At 37.6% G+C, this 21,076-nt stretch overlaps 2 protein-coding genes across 2 annotated transcripts; both read right to left on the bottom strand.

Annotated features, from left to right (window-relative positions):
* Nucleotides 1-13,248: 13,248 nt before the first annotated feature.
* On the bottom strand, nucleotides 13,249-14,427 carry LOC123680856. Its single transcript, XM_045618972.1, has one exon. The coding sequence runs from the start codon at nucleotides 14,425-14,427 to the stop codon at nucleotides 13,249-13,251; it is 1,179 nt and encodes a 392-aa protein (XP_045474928.1).
* Nucleotides 14,428-17,274: 2,847 nt separating this feature from the next.
* Nucleotides 17,275-18,753, bottom strand: LOC123680855. The gene has a single exon (XM_045618971.1). The coding sequence runs from the start codon at nucleotides 18,751-18,753 to the stop codon at nucleotides 17,275-17,277; it is 1,479 nt and encodes a 492-aa protein (XP_045474927.1).
* Between the last annotated feature and the right edge of the window lie 2,323 nt (nucleotides 18,754-21,076).

The raw sequence follows: 21,076 nt of genomic DNA, 5'->3' as shown, positions 1-21,076 counted from the left end.
TGCAGTTCTCCAGTTTATCACTTGAATTGCCATCTGTGTTTATCTATCTATATTAACAAATATGTTATTGAAGTTTTCATTTCATTTTGATTTTGTTTTACAATTGTAGTCACAGATGCCTCCTCCAGATAGGTTTTATATTATTGCAGGATGTTATGGTAAATTTTTGCTAAATTTTTCAGGTCGGTTCTGTCGTTTATAGAGTTTTTTTCCTTTTGAATGTAAATCATTTCCAGAAAAGTCCTAATTTTGCTGTTGGTTTCTTTGTGTAAGATTTCACAGTTGTCGAAGTCGAACCCATGGTTAGTTGTTAATTCATGTTTCTTTAAGGCTGTAGAATTTTTTGCATATTTGTGGCCGTTGATTCTTTCTTTTATATATTGGGTTGTTTGGCCTATGTAAACTCCTGAACATTCCTTGCATTTTAGTTTGTAAACACAATTGGATATTTTATCTTTTGGAATTTTGGATTTTAGCTTGGTGTAGAGATGTTTCAAATTGTTTTTGGATTTATGTGCAATTTTTATGTCCGTGTCTTTGAATATGTAATTAATTTTTTCTGATAAATTTTTCACGTATGGAATTGCTACATATTTTTTGTTTCCTTTTGTGGCTTCGTTTTTGATGGTATTATAAGCTGAATGAATTCTGTTTTTAAATATTTTTTCTATTAGATTTGATGGATAGTTATTTTGATTTAGGATTTTTTTTGCTTTTTTTATTGTCTCGATACGATATTTTGGTGATGTCAGCTTTATCGATCTATCGGCAATCCCTGAAATTACACTTTTTTTATATTGAATTGGTGCTATTGATTTATAATTTAGGTATCTGCCTGACCATGTTTCTTTTGTGTGCCAAATTGTTTCTATTTTTGAGTTCATAATATTATGTATGAGTGTCATATCTAAAAAGTTTATTCTGTTGTCTTTTTCAATTTCTGTTGTAAATTTAATTTTTGGATGATAGTTGTTTAATTCGTTTAAAATTAATAATATATCTGCTTCGGAAACTGCAGTCAGGCAGTCATCTACATATCTTTTGAAAAAAGATATTTTGTGTTTTATTTTATTTATTATGGTTTCTTCAAGATCTTCCATTACCAATTGGGCTAATAGTGCTGATAGAGGGGCTCCCATGCTGCATCCGTCTATTTGGCTGTAAAAAGAATCCTCAAACTGAAAATAAGAGTTTGATATGCAGAAATCAGTGGCCTTCAGAAATTCAACTTTCGTGAGATCTGTGTGATGTTTTATTTCATCCCATCGTTTTGCAATTATGCTTTTGGCTTTTTCCATCGGAGTGTTGGTGTATAGGCTGACAACATCAAATGATACCAATTTTTCATTGTCTTTCAAGCTCACTGTATTTATGAATTGTTTGAATGTCCAAGAATCTTTTATGTGGTATGCATTCTGGCCAATAATGGGTGAAATACACTTGGATAAATATTTTGATAAATTATAGGTAGGACTTTGAATACAGCTGACAATTGGTCTTAATGGAATATTGTTTTTGTGGAGCTTAGGTAAACCGTAGAATTGGGGAGGTACAGCGTTGTGTATTTTGAGACTGGAACATAGTTTTTTAGGTAGAAGATTTTTCATTTCCCAATTTTTTATTAATTCGTTATTTTTCTTTTGAATTATTTGTGTAGGATTTCTATTCAATCTTTTGTAAGTTTGTTCGTCATTAAGATGTTCCATTATTTTATTTTTATATTCACTTTTGTTCATAATAACGGTTTTATTCGATTTATCTGGTTTCAGGATGGTGAGTTGAGGATTGTTCTTCAGAAATACTGTCGTTTCTTTGATTTTTTTATTCAATATTACTTGTTCTCTATTCTTCTTAGAATTTTTGTGTTTGAAATTAGTGATGGTATTTGTAATATCTGTTCTTATTTTTGTCTGTGTTTCTGGTTCCAGATTCATAATTGCAGTTTCCAAACTCGCAATAATGTCCGTTATAGGTATGTCTTTTGTTTTATATTCTTTGCTGTAGTTTGGGCCCAAGCTTAAAACTTCTATGACTGTTTTAGGTATAGTAGTGTTAGTGAGGTTAGTGACCCACTCTGTATGTGTGATATCAGTATTATCATTTTTGTTGTTCAATTCCTGTATTTTTTTTATTTGTTTGCTTTGGATTTTTTTGAATGTTTCCTCTATTTTCATATTCTGGATGTTAAGATATTGTCTAATATAGTTAGATGGTTGTACATTATTTAACTCCGACTCTGTATGTTTAATTTCCCTTTCTAGTTTTCTCAGGTGTTTCGTTGTGTCTGTTAGAAGTAGATTGAGTGTTTTCAATTGGAAACAACGTACTGCACTGTCAAATTTTACCCCCATTGAGTTGTCCAGGAATTTGATGTGGGGAAGACTAAATTTCAGAAATGTTGGACATAATTGTGCATTTTTGCATTGTAAAAGAAATAGTCTCCTGTTTTTCTGCTTCGCATTCTTCTTTTTGATGTTCCAAAGTTTTTTCAAAGCTTGTGATATGTCCTCAGGATAGTTGTCACGAATAAATCTCATGTTGATGTTGTTTGTCTCCATTTTTTCACCCAGGAGCTTATGAGTAGGAAAAGTAATATTTCTTGTGCTATATTTGATGTATTGAAAGTGTAATTTTTTTACAGCCAAATAGACGGATGCAGCATGGGAGCCCCTCTATCAGCACTATTAGCCCAATTGGTAATGGAAGATCTTGAAGAAACCATAATAAATAAAATAAAACACAAAATATCTTTTTTCAAAAGATATGTAGATGACTGCCTGACTGCAGTTTCCGAAGCAGATATATTATTAATTTTAAACGAATTAAACAACTATCATCCAAAAATTAAATTTACAACAGAAATTGAAAAAGACAACAGAATAAACTTTTTAGATATGACACTCATACATAATATTATGAACTCAAAAATAGAAACAATTTGGCACACAAAAGAAACATGGTCAGGCAGATACCTAAATTATAAATCAATAGCACCAATTCAATATAAAAAAAGTGTAATTTCAGGGATTGCCGATAGATCGATAAAGCTGACATCACCAAAATATCGTATCGAGACAATAAAAAAAGCAAAAAAAATCCTAAATCAAAATAACTATCCATCAAATCTAATAGAAAAAATATTTAAAAACAGAATTCATTCAGCTTATAATACCATCAAAAACGAAGCCACAAAAGGAAACAAAAAATATGTAGCAATTCCATACGTGAAAAATTTATCAGAAAAAATTAATTACATATTCAAAGACACGGACATAAAAATTGCACATAAATCCAAAAACAATTTGAAACATCTCTACACCAAGCTAAAATCCAAAATTCCAAAAGATAAAATATCCAATTGTGTTTACAAACTAAAATGCAAGGAATGTTCAGGAGTTTACATAGGCCAAACAACCCAATATATAAAAGAAAGAATCAACGGCCACAAATATGCAAAAAATTCTACAGCCTTAAAAAAACATGAATTAACAACTAACCATGGGTTCGACTTCGACAACTGTGAAATCTTACACAAAGAAACCAACAGCAAAATTAGGACTTTTCTGGAAATGATTTACATTCAAAAGGAAAAAAACTCTATAAACGACAGAACCGACCTGAAAAATTTAGCAAAAATTTACCATAACATCCTGCAATAATATAAAACCTATCTGGAGGAGGCATCTGTGACTACAATTGTAAAACAAAATCAAAATGAAATGAAAACTTCAATAACATATTTGTTAATATAGATAGATAAACACAGATGGCAATTCAAGTGATAAACTGGAGAACTGCATTATCAAGAATTAAACAAATCAAATTTTATTTGACAGTACCCTCGTAAAGATTAAATTTTATTGATTTGACTTGTACAATTTTTATTATAGGAATATTGCTAGACTAGTAAGTTAGCATAGACATAAGGGAAAAAAAAAATGAATAATAATCAATTTTAATTAATTTTAGATGTTGATGTCCAACTGTTATTAATATATACAATCTTGAAAAAGGCTTATTTACGCCGAAACATATGCCGATGATTTCACTGAATAAAATATAAATATTTGAATTTTAATGTGCTCTAAACCCAAGAAAATTACACTTTCAATACATCAAATATAGCACAAGAAATATTACTTTTCCTATATATATATATATATATATATATATATATATATATATATATATATATATATATATATATATATATATATATATATATATATATATATAATAAAGCACAAAAGGATAAGGACAGTCCCTCACAGAGAAATGCTAACCGTAGACACGTGTTTCGGGCTTTCGGCCCTCATCAGTACGGTGAAAAAGTGTTAGGATGAGCAACACTAGAAACAAACAACAAACAAACAGAGTCAACAACAGAAGCCAGCCGTCCATTTGTGGTTTCAGCAGGAAGACCCAATGGGTTTTCGGGAAACAACCAACATCACCACGTAGGAAGCTATAGCTACCTGCGTGACATCCGAGTCCCGGGATAATCACATGTGTAAAGGATAACGAGGGTTTTTGTTCATAAAACAAAGCACAAAAGGATAAGGTTTTATGAACAAAAACCCTCGTTATCCTTTACACATGTGATTATCCCGGGACTCGGATGTCACGCAGGTAGCTATAGCTTCCTACGTGGTGATGTTGGTTGTTTCCCGAAAACCCATTGGGTCTTCCTGCTGAAACCACAAATGGACGGCTGGCTTCTGTTGTTGACTTTGGGTCATAGCTTCGTAATTAAAAACCTTTTAGAAAACACGAGCACGCCACTGGATTCTACGTAAAAAAGTGTCTGTATAATGTTTAAATTTCGGAGGTCTAGCATCAGTATTAGCGGAGATATAAAAGTTTTTCGATATCGCCATTTTTCCAATTTTCGCTTATAACTCGAAAACAAAAGGTGGCCAAAAATGAATTCTACCCTTATTAGTTTCTTAGAACAAGAGACCGAGAATATGGGGTATCAGATTTTGTCTATAACCTCAGGTTTAGAAGTTGTAGTGCAAAAACATCGAAATTTGCCCACTCTGTTTGTGAGGAGCAAATCAAATTTTGTCTCAGATATACAACATAAATTAACTATTGAACTGCTCAAAATAGTCATCATTCATTTTTCATTGCAATTATGTTTTGAAATCATAATACAAACGTGTTTTTTCAGATGTAAATCAGAAATATTTCTATGCAAAATAACGATTTTCTTCCTTCTGAAACATATAAAACACTAAATATTAATTATTATTCATCAAACTTCAAAAATCATCGAAAGTTTTACTTTCACATGGCAAATATCATATTGTGAACTTCAGACAATGTTAATTATCGGTGGGCATCCAAATTTATGAATTTAACATCGTTAGATTTGTCCCTTTGATCACACTTGAAGAGCACCATTTATCAGTTGAAAAATTCTGAAAAGAAAATACTCGGCAATGTTGAATTCAGAAAACTGTGTGGCCACCAAATTTATATGACGTTCACAGATTATAATGGATAGGCTTTAGGATGATTTGCTTTGTGAAACTGAATTTTTTGACTATTTATATAGCTTGATTTTACGTTTGACGTGTGTACGCAAATTCTGAGCTCCGTGATTAAACTCGATAAACTCGAAAATTACGAGCGGGAAATTTTTCAAAAGTGAAATACATTATTAGTGAAGATACACTGGTAAATATCAGTTAGAAGAACAATAGTTTTGAGAACAAATTAGTTTGTAATTAATTAAATAGCAGCGGATAATTCCGGTTGAAAATTCAGTATCAGAAATAAAACCAGCTGTCGCGAGTGATAACAAACGACACCGCCGCCGATAAGCGATCTTGATACCGGCTTTCGAAACAGAGGTGGACTCAGCCATATTCGTGTTTTGAAGATTGAAGACGAAGTAAAGCTAAAAATGAAGAGGGAAGAAGAATATACGAGTGATGAAGGAAAAAGAAGAAGGGATGAGGACGATGAGGAGGAAGGGTTTACCAAAAGTAAGAAAATATTTCGATCACCACAAAAATCGAAAACAAGCATCCAAGATGATAAAATGGATAAAATGATGGAAATGATGCAGACTATGATGCAGGAAATGAGAGAAATAAGAGTGGAACAGCGAAACTACCAGGAAGAGATAAGGGAATTGAGGAAGGAAAGTGAGAATATTAAGGGGGAAAATGAAAAACTTAAAGCTGAGATGAAGCTTATACAGTCTTAACTGGAAAGTATGGATAGAGATAAAAGGAGGAATAATATAGTGATAAGGGGACTAGTTATGAGGGACGTCCAGCAAGATTCACTAGAATCTGAAATGAAGAATTTTTTCAAAAAGAACTTGGAATTAGACCCTAAGCTGAAAACCACCAAGAAAATAGGGGTAAAAACCTATATCGTTGAATTAGAGAGTGAATATGAGAAATTCAAGGTGATGAAAAATAAGAGTAAATTGAAGAAATGTGAAGGGGAAATAATTTACATCAACGATGATATGACGAAAGTATAAATGAAGATACAGAAAAAATTGAGGGAATTTGGGAAAGAGGAGAAAAAAGCAGGCAAGACTGTGAAGGAAGGTTTTCAGAAATTGATTATAGACAACGTGAAGTATAGATGGAATGAGGAAATGGGGAAAATAGAAAAATCAAAGCCAAAAAACTAGAAAATACCTCTCTCTCAAGGACCAAAATGGATGATAGGACAAAGCGTGAAATAGGACAAGAGAATGGTAAATCGAGGACATTGAAATCTGAGACAGTATGGAAGATAGCAACTTGGAATGTGAGGAGCCTACAAGGAAAGGAAGATGAACTGGAGGCCGAATTTGAGGATATGGGACTGGAATTGTTGGCAATAACAGAAACGAAGAAAAAAGGGGAAGGATCCATAAGAACAAAAAATAATCATCTATTAATCTACAGTGGAGTGGAGAAAACCATGAGGGCAAAATCGGGAGTAGGATGTCTAATAAGTAGGAGAATATCTGAAAGTGTATATGGGTGGAGAAATTGGTCAGAGCGGATGCTATCGGTGGAAATTAAAGATATAAATGATAAAATGAGAACAATAATAGTGGTATATGGTCCAAATGAAGATGACATCACCGTAAACAAGGAGAAATTTTGGGAGGATCTAACAACGATCACCGAAGAAGCAAAGGGAAAGGTGATTATATTGGGTGATCTAAATGGTAGAATAGGTAGAAGAGACAGGATGTATGAGGAGGTTATGGGACCATTTGGAGAAACGATAAGGAATAATAATGGTGAGCGACTACTGAGTTTTTGTTTACTCAATAATATGATAATAACAAATACACTATTTGAACACAAGGACATTCATAGATACACAAGGGAGGTTAGCAGTCGTGGAGAAAAATCAATAATAGATTATGTTCTAGTACAGAGAGAACAAAGGTCAAGTATTCTTGATACCAGAGTGAGAAGAGGGCCAGAAATCGGAAGTGATCACTACGTGGTTATAACCAAGATTAAAGTGGATACGAACAGTAAGAAGAATGAAAACAAGGAGAAGAAAATAGAGCACGAATGCCTTAGAGCCTATAGACTATCAAACAGGGAAGTAGCAGAACTGTACAGGGTAGAAACGGAAAGAAGATTTGAAAGGGATCAGAAAAATGAACCTACACTGGAAAGCTTATGGAACAGATTTAAGAGTGTAGTTATAGAATCGACAAAAGCAGTTTGTGGAAGTTATAGAAAATCAAACAAGAAAAAGCAAACAGCATGGTGGACCAAAGAAGTAGAAGATCAATTAAGAATAAAAAAGGAGAAATGGAAAGAGTACCTAAATAATAGAAGTACAGATAATTATGAAAAATATAAAAAACAGAGAAAGAGTGTCAAAACCCTTATAATATCGCTGAAGAAGGAAAAGTGGAAGGAGTTTGGGGAAAAAATGGAGAACAGCTTTCAGACAAATCAAAAACTCTTCTACAGAACTCTTAAATCAAAAAGAACCGAAGAAAGAAACGAATGTGGGAAAATAAGAGGTAAAAATGGAAGTTTGTTGACAGCTGATGAGGAAATTATGGAGAGATGGCGAGAATATTTTCAAGAACTATTGGATGATGGACAGAACGAAGGAGAAGATCCAAACGAAAAACCGGAAAATGTAGAAGTTAAGGAAGATGAAAGAATAACATTGGAAGAGCTAAAGCAGGCGATAAAAACATTGAAGAATGGAAAAGCGCCTGGATGTGACGGAATAACATCGGAAATGATTAAGAAATTGGGACAGAATGGATTGAAAATATTGTTGAGGATCTTTGAAACGGTATGGAAGGAAGAGACGATCCCAGAAGATTGGCAAACAGCATTGATAGTTCCGATATACAAAAAAGGTGACAAACAGGATTGTAGTAATCATAGAGGTATAACTTTATTGAGTACGTCTATGAAAATTTACGAAAAAATATTGGACAAAAAGATAAGAGAGAAAATAGAGACAACACTAGAAGAAACACAGAGCGGCTTTAGAAAAGGAAGAAGCATTCAAGACCATATATTTACCATGAAGATACTATGTGAGAAAGCAAGAGAGGAGAACAGAAGACTATATGTAGGCTTCATAGACCTGGTGAAAGCCTTCGATAAGGTAAAAAGAAAGAAGTTGAGGGAAATAATTGAAAAAAGAGGAATAACGGGAAAATTGATGAAAATAATAGAAAATATATACAGGTTGAATAAAAATCGAGTGATAAGCCTGAATAGAACATCACAGGTATTCTGTACGAAGGCAGGATTAAGACAAGGTGGAAGTTTGAGTCCGCTGTTGTTCCTAATATTTATGGATGAAATACTAAAGGAATGTACGAAAAGAACCAAGAAATTTCAAGTTGGATACAAAAATATGAAGATGGTGGAAATATCAGAGTGTGCTTTTGTGGATGACATCATAGTGATTACAGGACAAAAGAAGGATCTACAGAGAAACATGGAGATCTGGGATGCAGTCATTAGGGAGTTCGGGATGGAAATAAATAAGAACAAAACGAAAGTTATGGTGATAGGAGACCCTGAAGAAATAAAAATAAGGTTGGATGGGACAAGCATAGAACAGGTAAAGACCTTTAGATACTTGGGAGTGGAATTGAGTGAGGACGGGAAACAAGACATAGAAATCAATCGCAGGATAGAAAGTACAATAAAACTATACCACATCATGAATAGCAGTTTCATAAGTAAGAAGGAAATTTCCCAAGGCACCAAGATAAAAGTATATAAGGCAGTTTATAGACCGACATTGACCTTTTCCTGCGAGTCATGGGCATTGAATAGGAGACAGAAAAGTAGAATCAAAGCAGTAGAAATGAAATACCTCAGAAGAGTGAAGGGAGTGACAAGATTAAATAAAATAAGGAACGAGTCAATATGTCAAGATCTGGAGATAGAGCCATTACAGGATTTTGTAGAGAGAAGACAACTCAGCTGGTGGGGACATTTAAATAGAATGAACAACGAGAGGCCTGCGAAGCAAATATGGGAGGCCAAAATCCAAAAGAGGAAGAAAAGAGGAAGACCAGAGCAAACATGGAACAACACCATCACTGAAATAGTTAATGAGAGAGGACGAACATGGAGAGAAGCAAGAGATATGGCTGTGGATAAAAGAGCATGGACCAAATTCGTACATGGGGGAGAAATCCAACAATGAAGAATTGAATTTTTTTTTTTGTTTATTTGTTAAATTATTGAAATATTCTTTTATAATGTAATATTACACCCTACACCATTTTCATGGTAATTGGGTTTTTTGATAATATATATATATACATATATATATATATATATACTCATAACAAGTTTCTGCAGAGAAATAAATAGGCACGGAGGATGTGCAATATATGTCAGAGAACAACTACATAACAAATGCAAGAAAAGAAAAGAAATGGACAAATTCAATGTCCCTCGTGTGATCGAATGCACAGCTCTAGAATATGAAGGAAACAATCATATAAAATTAATTATCATATGCATTTATCGACCAAACACACCTCCCTTTGAAAATGTAGATATTTTCTTTGAGAAAATGAACTTAATACTAAAGACACTTACTATCAGAACAAAAAACATCAAATTCATGATCACAGGTGATTTTAATATAGACATGTTAAATCAACAAGATAAGAACACTCAAACTATGACGTCAATACTAGAGATGTACAATCTGAAACCCTTAGTAATCCAACCCACAAGAATAACACCTACTTCTAAAACTTGCATAGACAATATTTTTTCGAATATCGAAGATGAAACTGTAACAATACTACAACCTCATCTTTCAGACCATCTTGCCATAAATTGCAGATTCAACATGATAGAAGATGTAACAACTAAATACAAAATTATAACAAAACGAAATGTGAACGAACAATCACTTGAAAAATTTAGCATAGAACTAAGTAATGTTGACTGGTCGGAATTATATCAATTTACTGATAATGAGGTGGATGGTAAGTGGAGGTTTTTTTCCACAATTTACAACAACCTATTTGAAAAGCATTTTCCACACATCAATATAAAAATAAACTCATCACAAAAAATCCCATATAAAAATGATAAGAAAATCCAAGCAATAAAAATGAATTTAGATATATTATACACAGCATCTCGAACAAAACCAGAACTAATGAACGCTTATAAAAAAGTTAAAAAGGAATATGACAACAATATAAAGGAATACAACCAAAAATACCTTTCAGACAAAATTAATTTATCAGACAACAAAACAAAAACTACATGGCAAATAATAAAGAACCTAACAACAGAAAATAAGGATGAAACCTATCCAGCCATACAACAAGAGGATCCCATCAGACTTGCTAATGACTTCAACAAGTTCTATGTGAATATGACTCCAAACAACACAACAAATCAGCTGGTTAAAGAAAAGAAGTCCACCATAATCAATAGGGTAGAGAAGTCGATGTTTATATTCCAGGTGACACCTGAAGAAATTATAAAAACCATAAAAACAATAAAAACAAATTTTTCCAAAGGTTATGATGAAATTCCCATGTATGTCATCAAGAAAACAATACATCTAATTTCGGAAGTAATCGCACATATAATGAATAAATCATTCATAGAAGGTGTATTTCCGGAAGCAATGAAGATGGCAATAGTTAAGCCAATTTATAAAAAAGGAGATAAGGATGATCTTGGAAATTACCGTCCAATAAGCATGTTATCATCATGGTCAAAAATATTTGAGAAGGTATTAGCAAATAGGTTATTATCTTTCTTCAACAGAAATAAAGTATTGTCTGCTCATCAACACGGATTCATAAATAAAAAAAGTACGGAAACAGCAATATATGAAGTAACTCTTGGTATTATGACCGCTGTTGACAATGGCCATATACCACTAGCCCTATTTCTTGATCTGACCAAAGCATTTGACAGTGTAGACCATACGATACTACTGGAAAAATTAGAAAATTATGGCATCCGAAATAATCAGCTGAAACTCATGAAAAGTTATCTGCAAAATAGAAAGCAAAAGATCCTACTGAAAACAAATGATTACACATGCACATCCAAGGAACTAGAAGTATCGATGGGAGTAACACAGGGAAGTGTTTTGGGACCACTGCTTTTTTTAGTGTACATAAATGACCTTCCAGAAATATGCTCAGAAAAAATTCAACCAAGCGTCAAACGTCCTTGCGAAACATATGCCACAATTTATGCAGATGACACAAACATTGTAATAACAGCCGAGGAACCACAGACAGCAATAAACAGAGCAGATACCATTTTAGGCGAGGTAGAAAAATGGTGTAGAGTCAATATATTGAGATTAAACATGATCAAGACGGAATGTACTATCTTTCACACTGAACGAACTGGCCACACAATACCTGAACAGCTAATACTAAATAATATTGAAATTATTCCTTCTGATAGTGTAAAATTTCTAGGAATTTGGATAGATAAAAACTTGAAATGGAAAAAACAAATAGAGAGCCTCAACAAAAAACTAAATTCTGTTATTTATACATTAAATGTAATGAAAAATCATGTTCAGAAGAGTACAATAAGCATTCTGTACACAGCCACTTTCCAGTCTGTCATGTCATATGGAATAATATTCTGGGGAAATAGTGTATTACAGAACAAAATATTCACAACTCAAAAACGAGCAGTAAAAACCATATGTGGTATGAGATATAGGGATTCATGCAGGGGTGTATTCAAGAGAGAGGGAATTCTGACCGTCACTGCTATATATGTAATGAGATGTGCTATGTTCTTGTTCAATCGTAGAGAACTGTTCCAGGAGTATGAAAATAACAACAATACAAGAAAAACAAACCCATATATATATCCGAAATACAAATTGACCCTGACACAAAATAGCCCAACATATATGTGTATAAAAATTTTTAATGCTTTACCAAGGAGATTCCATGAGATGAGAAATTTAAGAGACTTAAAAAAAGAGCTAGCTGATTTCCTGATAATCTGCGAACCATATAACATACAAGAGTTTTATGAAGTGTGCAGACTTCACAAATAGTTGAGAAATTTGATTTTTATTTTCATTTTTATAGAAGTATGTTTCATTGTAATTTCATTATGTGAATTAAATTTTATGACGTCACTCTTACCGCAGAATTGTAAATTTGCATTGAGAAATAAAGGGATTATTATTATTATTAAATGATCGCAAATTATTTATTGCAACCAATTTCAGATGACGATAACTATTGAGAGATTAAGCAACTTGAAAGAATTTGTGTGCACTTACCTCGTGAGTTAAGAGAGATGATGTCTGGGAATTTACCCCCTAATCTGGTGGCAGAAGATGGTCAGGTGGATGGGTAAAAGGGATGATTAACCTCTTCTGCACCGGCTTCGTGGTTATCACTCAATTTGAGTAACACACAATTAACTCGAAATTGCTCAATCAGTTTTTAACAGAAGAAATTGAAAATGTATAAAGATGACAGATGATTAGATGAATTTTAAGTAATCAAATAACTTAGTTTGATAAATTTTAGATTCGATAAGCACAGTTTGACACTTGAGAAAAATTATTATTATTATTATGGCGATGTTTGTTTACCGACCGGGTTTTCCGACCGGGTTTTTACCGACCGGGTAATACCGCGGCCGCAGGTGGCGCCAACAAACAACAAATTTTCACGACGTAACATGCCGCCCGCCCTGAAGAGTCCCTTCAGTAAGATCAATTGCAAGGAGTGAACAGACGAAAAAGGGCCATCTATTGACTTGGAAGAGGACACAGCTTGACGACTGGTCGTCGAATTATCCCAGAGGAAGTAGTAACATCAGCTACACGAGTGGTGGAGTCAGTTCCAGGAAAAACAGATGATATACGACCGATACTCCATTTCAGAGGAGGAAGATTATCATCTCGAATGACGACTACAGTACCTGGAAGAATGGGGGTAGATGGTTGCAACCACTTGTGACGTTGCTGCAAGGTATGCAAGTATTCCTGACGCCAACGCTTCCAGAAGTCCTGCTGAAATCGCTGGACTAGTTGCCAACGAGATAACCGGTTCACAGACACAGAACTGACATCGTTGTCAGGAGGAGCTGTTAGGGACCGGAAAACCAAGAAATGCCCTGGTGTAAGGGCCTCAAAATCAGAAGGATCAGATGATGGAAGATATAGAGGACGAGAGTTGAGGATGGCGTCAACCTGAGTGCAGACGGTGAGAAACTCCTCGTAAGTGAGTTTCTGCTCGCCAATAACGCGAGTAAGATGATGTTTAGCAGATTTTACAGCGGCCTCCCACAGGCCGCCAAAGTGAGGACTGGAAGGGGGTATGAATCGCCAGTCAGTTCCGGACGACGAGGCGGCATCACAAAGACTCTGCTGATGTTGTGGAGCAGACAGTAAGCGACCAAGGTCACGAAGGTAGTTATGAGCACCAACAAAGTTGGTCCCGTTATCCGAAAAGATGACGGAAGTATGACCTCGGCGTGCAACAAAGCGCCGATAAGCAGCGATGAACGCTGGGGTTGACAGCTCAGATGCCAATTCTAGATGAACTGCTTTAGTAGAGAAGCAGATGAAGACAACCAGATATGCCTTCGTGCTAACGGCTCCGCGTAGTCGTGCACTCGTCACATAAAATGGGCCGGCGTAGTCGACACCAGTAGTTAGAAAAGCCATAGCAGATGATAGCCGCTCTGGTGGAAGATTGCCCATTGGCTGTATTAGAGGACGGGGCTTGCAAGAAAAGCATCGGTTGCACTTGCGCAGACGATTGCGTACTACATTACGTCCGTCCAATATCCAGTACCGTCGACGAATGTACGAATGAGTAGCTGAAGCACCGGCGTGCAGAAGACGATAATGGGCATCATCTATCTTCCTGAAGCTCAACAGAGGTGAGAAAACCTGTGCGAGGTAAAGCTGAACCACGAGCATTCAGTATGAAACGTCGACAAAAGGCAATGACGCGCTTGAGTCGAAGATACGAAGAAAAACGGTCAATCATGGTGGGTTCACCGGAGACAACCGTCAACACTAAAGCGGAGAGCGGCTTGGCTTCTTCGTCCACTTGATCAATTTGAGATGAATCAACAGAGGACAGGGGCCATAGAGAGGAATCGAGAGACAACCAGTGAGGACCACGCCACCACAATGGGTGATGATGAATGTCTGCAGGCATCAATCCTCGAGAGGCACAATCAGCTGGGTTGTCTTCAGACACCACATGCCTCCAGTGATTTGAGGGAATCAGATCCTGGATCTCAGCGACTCGATTGCCAACAAATGTCTTCCACCTGTGACTCTCACCACGAATCCACGACAAGGCTACTGAAGGATCGCAGAAGGCGATGTATTCAGTAGTGAGATGCTGCAAAACACGAGCGGACAGGTGATGCATGAGTTTGGCGAGAAGATGGGCACCGCACAGTTCCAAGCGCGGCAGGGTTGTAGCCTTGCAAGGGGCAATTTTGGACTTGGCCAGGAGAGACACATGGTAATGTCCAGAAGATGCGAAAGTGCGGAGATAAACTACTGCAGCGTAGCCAGATTCAGAGGCATCACAGAAGCCGATCAACCGATGAGCAGTAGAAGAAATGGCTGAGATGAATCGTGGTATGTGAAGCTCTGTCAAAGTGGGGAGCTGGGATTGAAACTGCAACCATGGGGGCTGAACCTCACTGGAAAGAGGTTGGTCCCATTCCAGATGGAGTAAGCAGAGCTGACGGAAGAAAATCTTGGCATAGAAGGTAACAGGAGCTAACCATCCCAAGGGATCGAAGATTCTGGCCATCTGACTTAACACAGACCGCTTGGTGATTGCTGTTGAGGTCAAACGAACAGAGTAGAAGAAGTGATCAGATGCTGGATTCCATCCAAGTCCCAAAATCTTGAGACTCGGTTCACGGTCGAAAGAAGGGGGTCAATGGAGGAGGATTCTCTACGATGATCAGAAGGAATACCATCCAGAAGAGGAAGATGATTAGAAGCTCATTTGCGTAGCTCAAAACCGCCCGCCATGAGCAGATTCTGAACTTGTCGACGTAACTCAAGAGCTTCAGCCTCGGACGAACAACCTGTTAAGATGTCATCGACATATATTTCATCTAGCAAAACCTGCCTAGCAGCAGGAAACTTGGGTCCGTCGTCCGAAGCTAGCTGTCGGAGGGTCCTAAGTGCCAAATAGGGAGCTGAAGAAACTCCATAAGTGACGGTGTTAAGGCGATAATATTGGAGAGGTTCCTGTTTGGTGAAACGCCAGACTATGCGTTGATAATCCCTTTGCTCAGGGCTTATCAAGATCTGTCGATACATCTGTCTGATATCGGCAGTGAAGACATATCGATGTAGACGAAAGCGAAGCAGAAGAGTGAAAATATCCGCTTGCAGTTTCGGGCCAGTAAGAAGAAGATCGTTGAGGGATTTGCCATTAGCAGATGCGCAAGAGGCGTTGAAAACCACTCGAATTTTAGTTGGAGGGTCGTCAGGGCGATGTACAGGATGATGAGGGATGTAATAAGGTTCATATCGCGGACAATCAGAAGATTCAGGAACCAATTCCATGTGTCCACTTTCGAGATAATCATGCATGAACTCATGATAGGCGACACGAAGAGCAGGGTTATTGTCTAGACGATGTTCCAACCGAATAAACTGCCTAGTCGCCACGTTGACGGAGGTACCCAGCCGAGAAGATGACAAGGGTAAACCAACGGTGTATCTTCCATTGGAGTCACGAGTTACATCAGCGCGATACAGCATTTCACATTCTTTCTCTGCAGGAGTTAAAGGTAGCACTTCAGGTACCTTGTCGAGTTCCCAAAAGCGACGAACGAGGTGGACAAGCTCCTGGTCTGAATGATGCGAGGGGCTCATGTTCATGGTTTGAAGATCGGTAACGGCATGAGATTTTATCACGTCAGATGGTAAGAGTTGGGGAGATGCATCAGAAGACTTAGGTTTGTCAGAAGAGGAATGGCAGGTGATCACTGATAGAGGAGAACCAGGCTGCGGAAGTGACGATGAAGGAACAGCAGGTGATGACCCTGTAGAAGATGATGAAGAGGTGTGCTGTTGGGAGGCCTGATGGGTACTTGGAGGATGTCGAGTGAAACCATTGACAATGTCAGGTGAGAAGGAAACATGTTTTGTTCTCTTGCGATAACGAGCATAGGGCCCATAGAGCACCCAACCTAAGGTGGTAGATAATGCCCCTGGAAGTTCAGACGATGGGCGCAACGTGCCAGGAAGAATTAGATGAGGGAGCACATCCGAACCAATCAACATCCCTATGATGCGAGGAAGATAGAAGAGTGGATCAGCTAGGTTGAATTGCCGAAACTCAGACCATCGGCCATTGAATGCTTGGACAGGAAGAGGATCTAGGTGGCCGTCAAGAACGTAGGCTTTAATGATTAGATTTGGGGGATCCCCTTGGTGACAGAGTGTGACGTATGCGTACCCTTGGATGCGAAACTGATCCGCGTTACTCAAGGTGCGAAGTTGAATAGCTTCGGGGTGAATGCGCAGACGAAGCTTGGTGGCCCAATCTCGGGTGATAAGGGTGTGTTGGCAACCTGAATCAAGAAGAGCACGGCCAAAAACGACATTCCGCCGGTTGTCTAGACGGATCCAAGCGGTAGGCATAAGGTAGTCCGGATTACTTGTCTGACGCAAGGCAGAACGCGCAGATGAAAGTAGATGACAAGGAGAGAACAGACGAGACGTCGTGGACGGATGTTGGACCGACGGGGTGAGTCGGCCACAAACTGACCACACTCGTAGTCATTCCGAACCATGGCCAGACGATGCTGAACCTGCCCCCCTAGAAAACGTGCGCGACATGCCGAGATTCATTAATCGACCTCTTACTCCAGCTCGAGAGATAGGAGTACGAGCTGACTGCTCTGAAGAAATAAGTGGAGAGGGGGATAGGTCTGTCAATGGCTCCTCCGTGCGGAAAACAGAAGGTGGAGAGGGGAGTTGGTCTGTCGACTGCTCCCTCGTGTGGGAAACGGAAGACGACGTAGTGGCAGTAGAGGCCATGTGAAGGATTGTATGGTGACGTGCTCCGCACGTGTGGCAGCACTGACTTGACCCGCAGTCAGCAGTGGAGTGGAACGACGACATGCAATTTCTGCACAATCGTTGCTCAGTCACGAAAGCTCTTCGCTTATGAATAGTCATGGCCTTGAATTCACGACACTGGCGAATGGAGTGATTTGCAGAGCAGAAAACACACGTGTGCGATGAAGATGAGCGCGAACCAGTGTATGCCGGACGGCGATAGGACTGGCCAGAGGATGAAGGCACAGCCGATGGAGAAACAGAAGCTGAGGCTACCGGTGATGGTGGTCTTGACGACCTCTTCGGCACAGACGAACGGGATGAAGTGATGGAAGTGCTTTCTAACACTCGCAGCTGTCGATTGGTGAATTCGAGCAGCTGCGAGAGATTGGGAAAGTCATCCGAGGATAACTGCCCCTCGAACAACTGACGAGATGGTACGTCGAGGTTGCGCAAAGCCAGAGAGAACAGAAGATAGTCCGCCAAATCTGGTATGGGCAGCGCCTTGATGGCATTGATCGCGTTTTGATGCGTGGTGGCGAACTGTTTCAGCTGGGACAAGGAAGAAACAGACGCAGGCCGTGAATCCAGTATCTGGCTCACATACAGGTCAGCAAGCCGACGAGGATTTTGATAACGGGAGGACAGGGCTTGATAGGCGAGAGCGTAATTCAAAGAATTCATCTCGAAGCCGGAGATGACAGAAGCCGCCTCACCAGCAAGAGAAGATGCTAGAAGATGGAACTTCTGGACTGGCGCCAGGGAGCCATTTTGATGCACTAGGGCATCAAATAGCGCGATGAAGCCAGGCCATTCCTCGATGTTTCCATGAAAAGAGGGCAATTCGACACGAGGAACGGGGAGATCAACAGAGGAAGGCTTCGCAGCCAAAGGAGATGCAGTCAGATTGCTATGGGCAGCACGGACATGCAGGCAAATCTCAAAAAAGGCAGAAAACTTTGAGGGTGCCTCGTCCTGTTCTTCCTCTAACTGAGAGTTTAGCTTTACGATCAACTCGTCAGCCTCTTTGAAGGTCTTCTCTACCTTAAACAACTCGGCCAAGCACATGTTAGCAACATCTGCTTCGGTGGTCAAACCTTTGATTAGTTTGAGTAGAGTGGAAGCCGCTGCGAATGCATTTTCGCGCTTGACAACCGCCTCAGAGATAGAGGCCTTCAATTTATCCATCGACGGCATTTTAACTTTCGAACGACCCCGTTATAAAGAAATAAATTGATTCGGAATTTATAGTTCGAAAAGTGAACAGACGATGCTTATCTTGCCAAAGGAGATAATAAACAGATGACGCGCGATAAGCCGTTCAATTAATTTTCCACTTGATTTATTGAAAAGAAAATTAAACGGCGAATTTAAACGAATAATCAGATGAACGGAAATTGAAATTAGACTGAAATTATGGAATTAATTGAACAATTCCCGGGTTTCGGAACCAATAAATGATCGCAAATTATTTATTGCAACCAATTTCAGATGACGATAACTATTGAGAGATTAAGCAACTTGAAAGAATTTGTGTGCACTTACCTCGTGAGTTAAGAGAGATGATGTCTGGGAATTTACCCCCTAATCTGGTGGCAGAAGATGGTCAGGTGGATGGGTAAAAGGGATGATTAACCTCTTCTGCACCGGCTTCGTGGTTATCACTCAATTTGAGTAACACACAATTAACTCGAAATTGCTCAATCAGTTTTTAACAGAAGAAATTGAAAATGTATAAAGATGACAGATGATTAGATGAATTTTAAGTAATCAAATAACTTAGTTTGATAAATTTTAGATTCGATAAGCACAGTTTGACACTTGAGAAAAATTATTATTATTATTATGGCGATGTTTGTTTACCGACCGGGTTTTCCGACCGGGTTTTTACCGACCGGGTAATACCGCGGCCGCAGGTGGCGCCAACAACAAATTTTCACGACGTAACAATTATTATTATTATTATTATTATATATATAGCTTGATGAGCAATTTATATATCATGTTAACATTATGAAAGGGAAATGAAAGCAATTTCTTTTCTCATAGAAATTTTTATGATATACATTTAAAAATCACAAGATTGTATCATAACTATAATAACTAATTGCAATAAAAAATGATTACACCAATAGATACTAATGAAAAAAGCGCCTGTAGAATTTTTGGTTTCATAACTATAGCACTAATGATAAAAATGTTATGGAAAATATTCTTTATACTCCATTTTCAACTTCTTGTTGCTTTAACACAGATATACAGAAAGGCAGACCAAGAAACATTTGAATAGACGGACATACAGAAGTACGAAAAGACAATCAGACATACGGATGGAATGACATACACACAAACAGGCATACTGACGGAAGGACAAACAAAGAATTTGACATATGATTTTTCATCAGGGAGTCGAACTCTATCGTTCGAGATAATTTTCGGCTTATTATGCGAAAACGAAAACTATTTTTCTCATCTTTAACATTGTGTGTGATTCGAATCAGAAATGCATGTATGGGGTCCTAGGGAAAAATCAAAATAATCTTGGCTAGGAATAACTTCTAATATATTTACACTATCTTCCGATCTGTAATGATGCCTCTTCGGTGCACATTGCTTAATTTAAAGAACCTCTCTTTCAATGTCGATACCTACAAAACAGATTTCAGTTGAGTAATTATTTGTATTAGGAGGATTGCTGGTAAGAGGTGGATAAACGTAGCACAGGGGGAGACATGGAAGCGGTTGAAAGAGTCCTATGTCCAGGAGTGGACGAATACAGGTTGAAGAAGAAGAATTTGTATCACTAAAATTAGTGAGGCTATAATAAAATATTGCTTCAAACAATATCATGAACTAATTAAATTGTCTAATGGAGTAATCAGAATCTATTCTATAAAAAATGTAATAATAATAATAATAATACTCATAGCTGTCGCAATTTTTACTATTCATTCGATCCGCGTGGACATAGTTCCTTCAGTTCTCAACACAACTTATGCCAGTTAAACGATGCTACAATAACCCGAAAATTTCACGCTCTTTTGAATGTCGAATAAACAAGATCGAAGTTGACATGCGAGAACGCCCCACTCTGTATATAATTGTTATGGTCCAATCAACGTCTCCAGTCCCTCAATGTAGTAGGCCGAAAATGAAAGGCAACTATTTCTATATTAGATATTTCATCCTTTCTGTATATGAACCTGAAACTAACACTTGGCAACTTATACAAGCCAAGTAAATACGGCCGTCGTCATGAGAAATACTCATTTGGAATTTTCTGTACGCAGCTCGAAAATCATATATTTCAGCTATTTACATTCTGTGCAGGTGATCTATGTAAGGAAGGAAAACGTTTTCATGATTTGATTCTTGTATGAAAATCAGAAGGAGTGTCTACTGTATATGGAAATAAAGTGATTAAAATAGGTATCTATTTCACAACAACGAACAATATCTACGCTTTTTTCCATCAAAATCGTAAGAGAATGAAAAATTGTATCGTCATTCGAAAAAATTC

The sequence above is a fragment of the Harmonia axyridis genome, chromosome 5 (genome assembly GCF_914767665.1).
Source record: "Harmonia axyridis chromosome 5, icHarAxyr1.1, whole genome shotgun sequence".
NCBI lineage: Eukaryota > Metazoa > Arthropoda > Insecta > Coleoptera > Coccinellidae > Harmonia > Harmonia axyridis.
The sequence above is the reverse complement of the archived record's forward strand: the minus strand, read 5'-3'. Positions and strand labels throughout refer to the sequence as shown.

Coding starts and splice junctions, on each gene's coding strand:
- LOC123680856 (XM_045618972.1), bottom strand. CDS start 14,427: ATGCTCGTGGTTCAGCTTTACCTCGCACAGGTTTTCTCACCTCTGTTG.
- LOC123680855 (XM_045618971.1), bottom strand. CDS start 18,753: ATGCCGTCGATGGATAAATTGAAGGCCTCTATCTCTGAGGCGGTTGTC.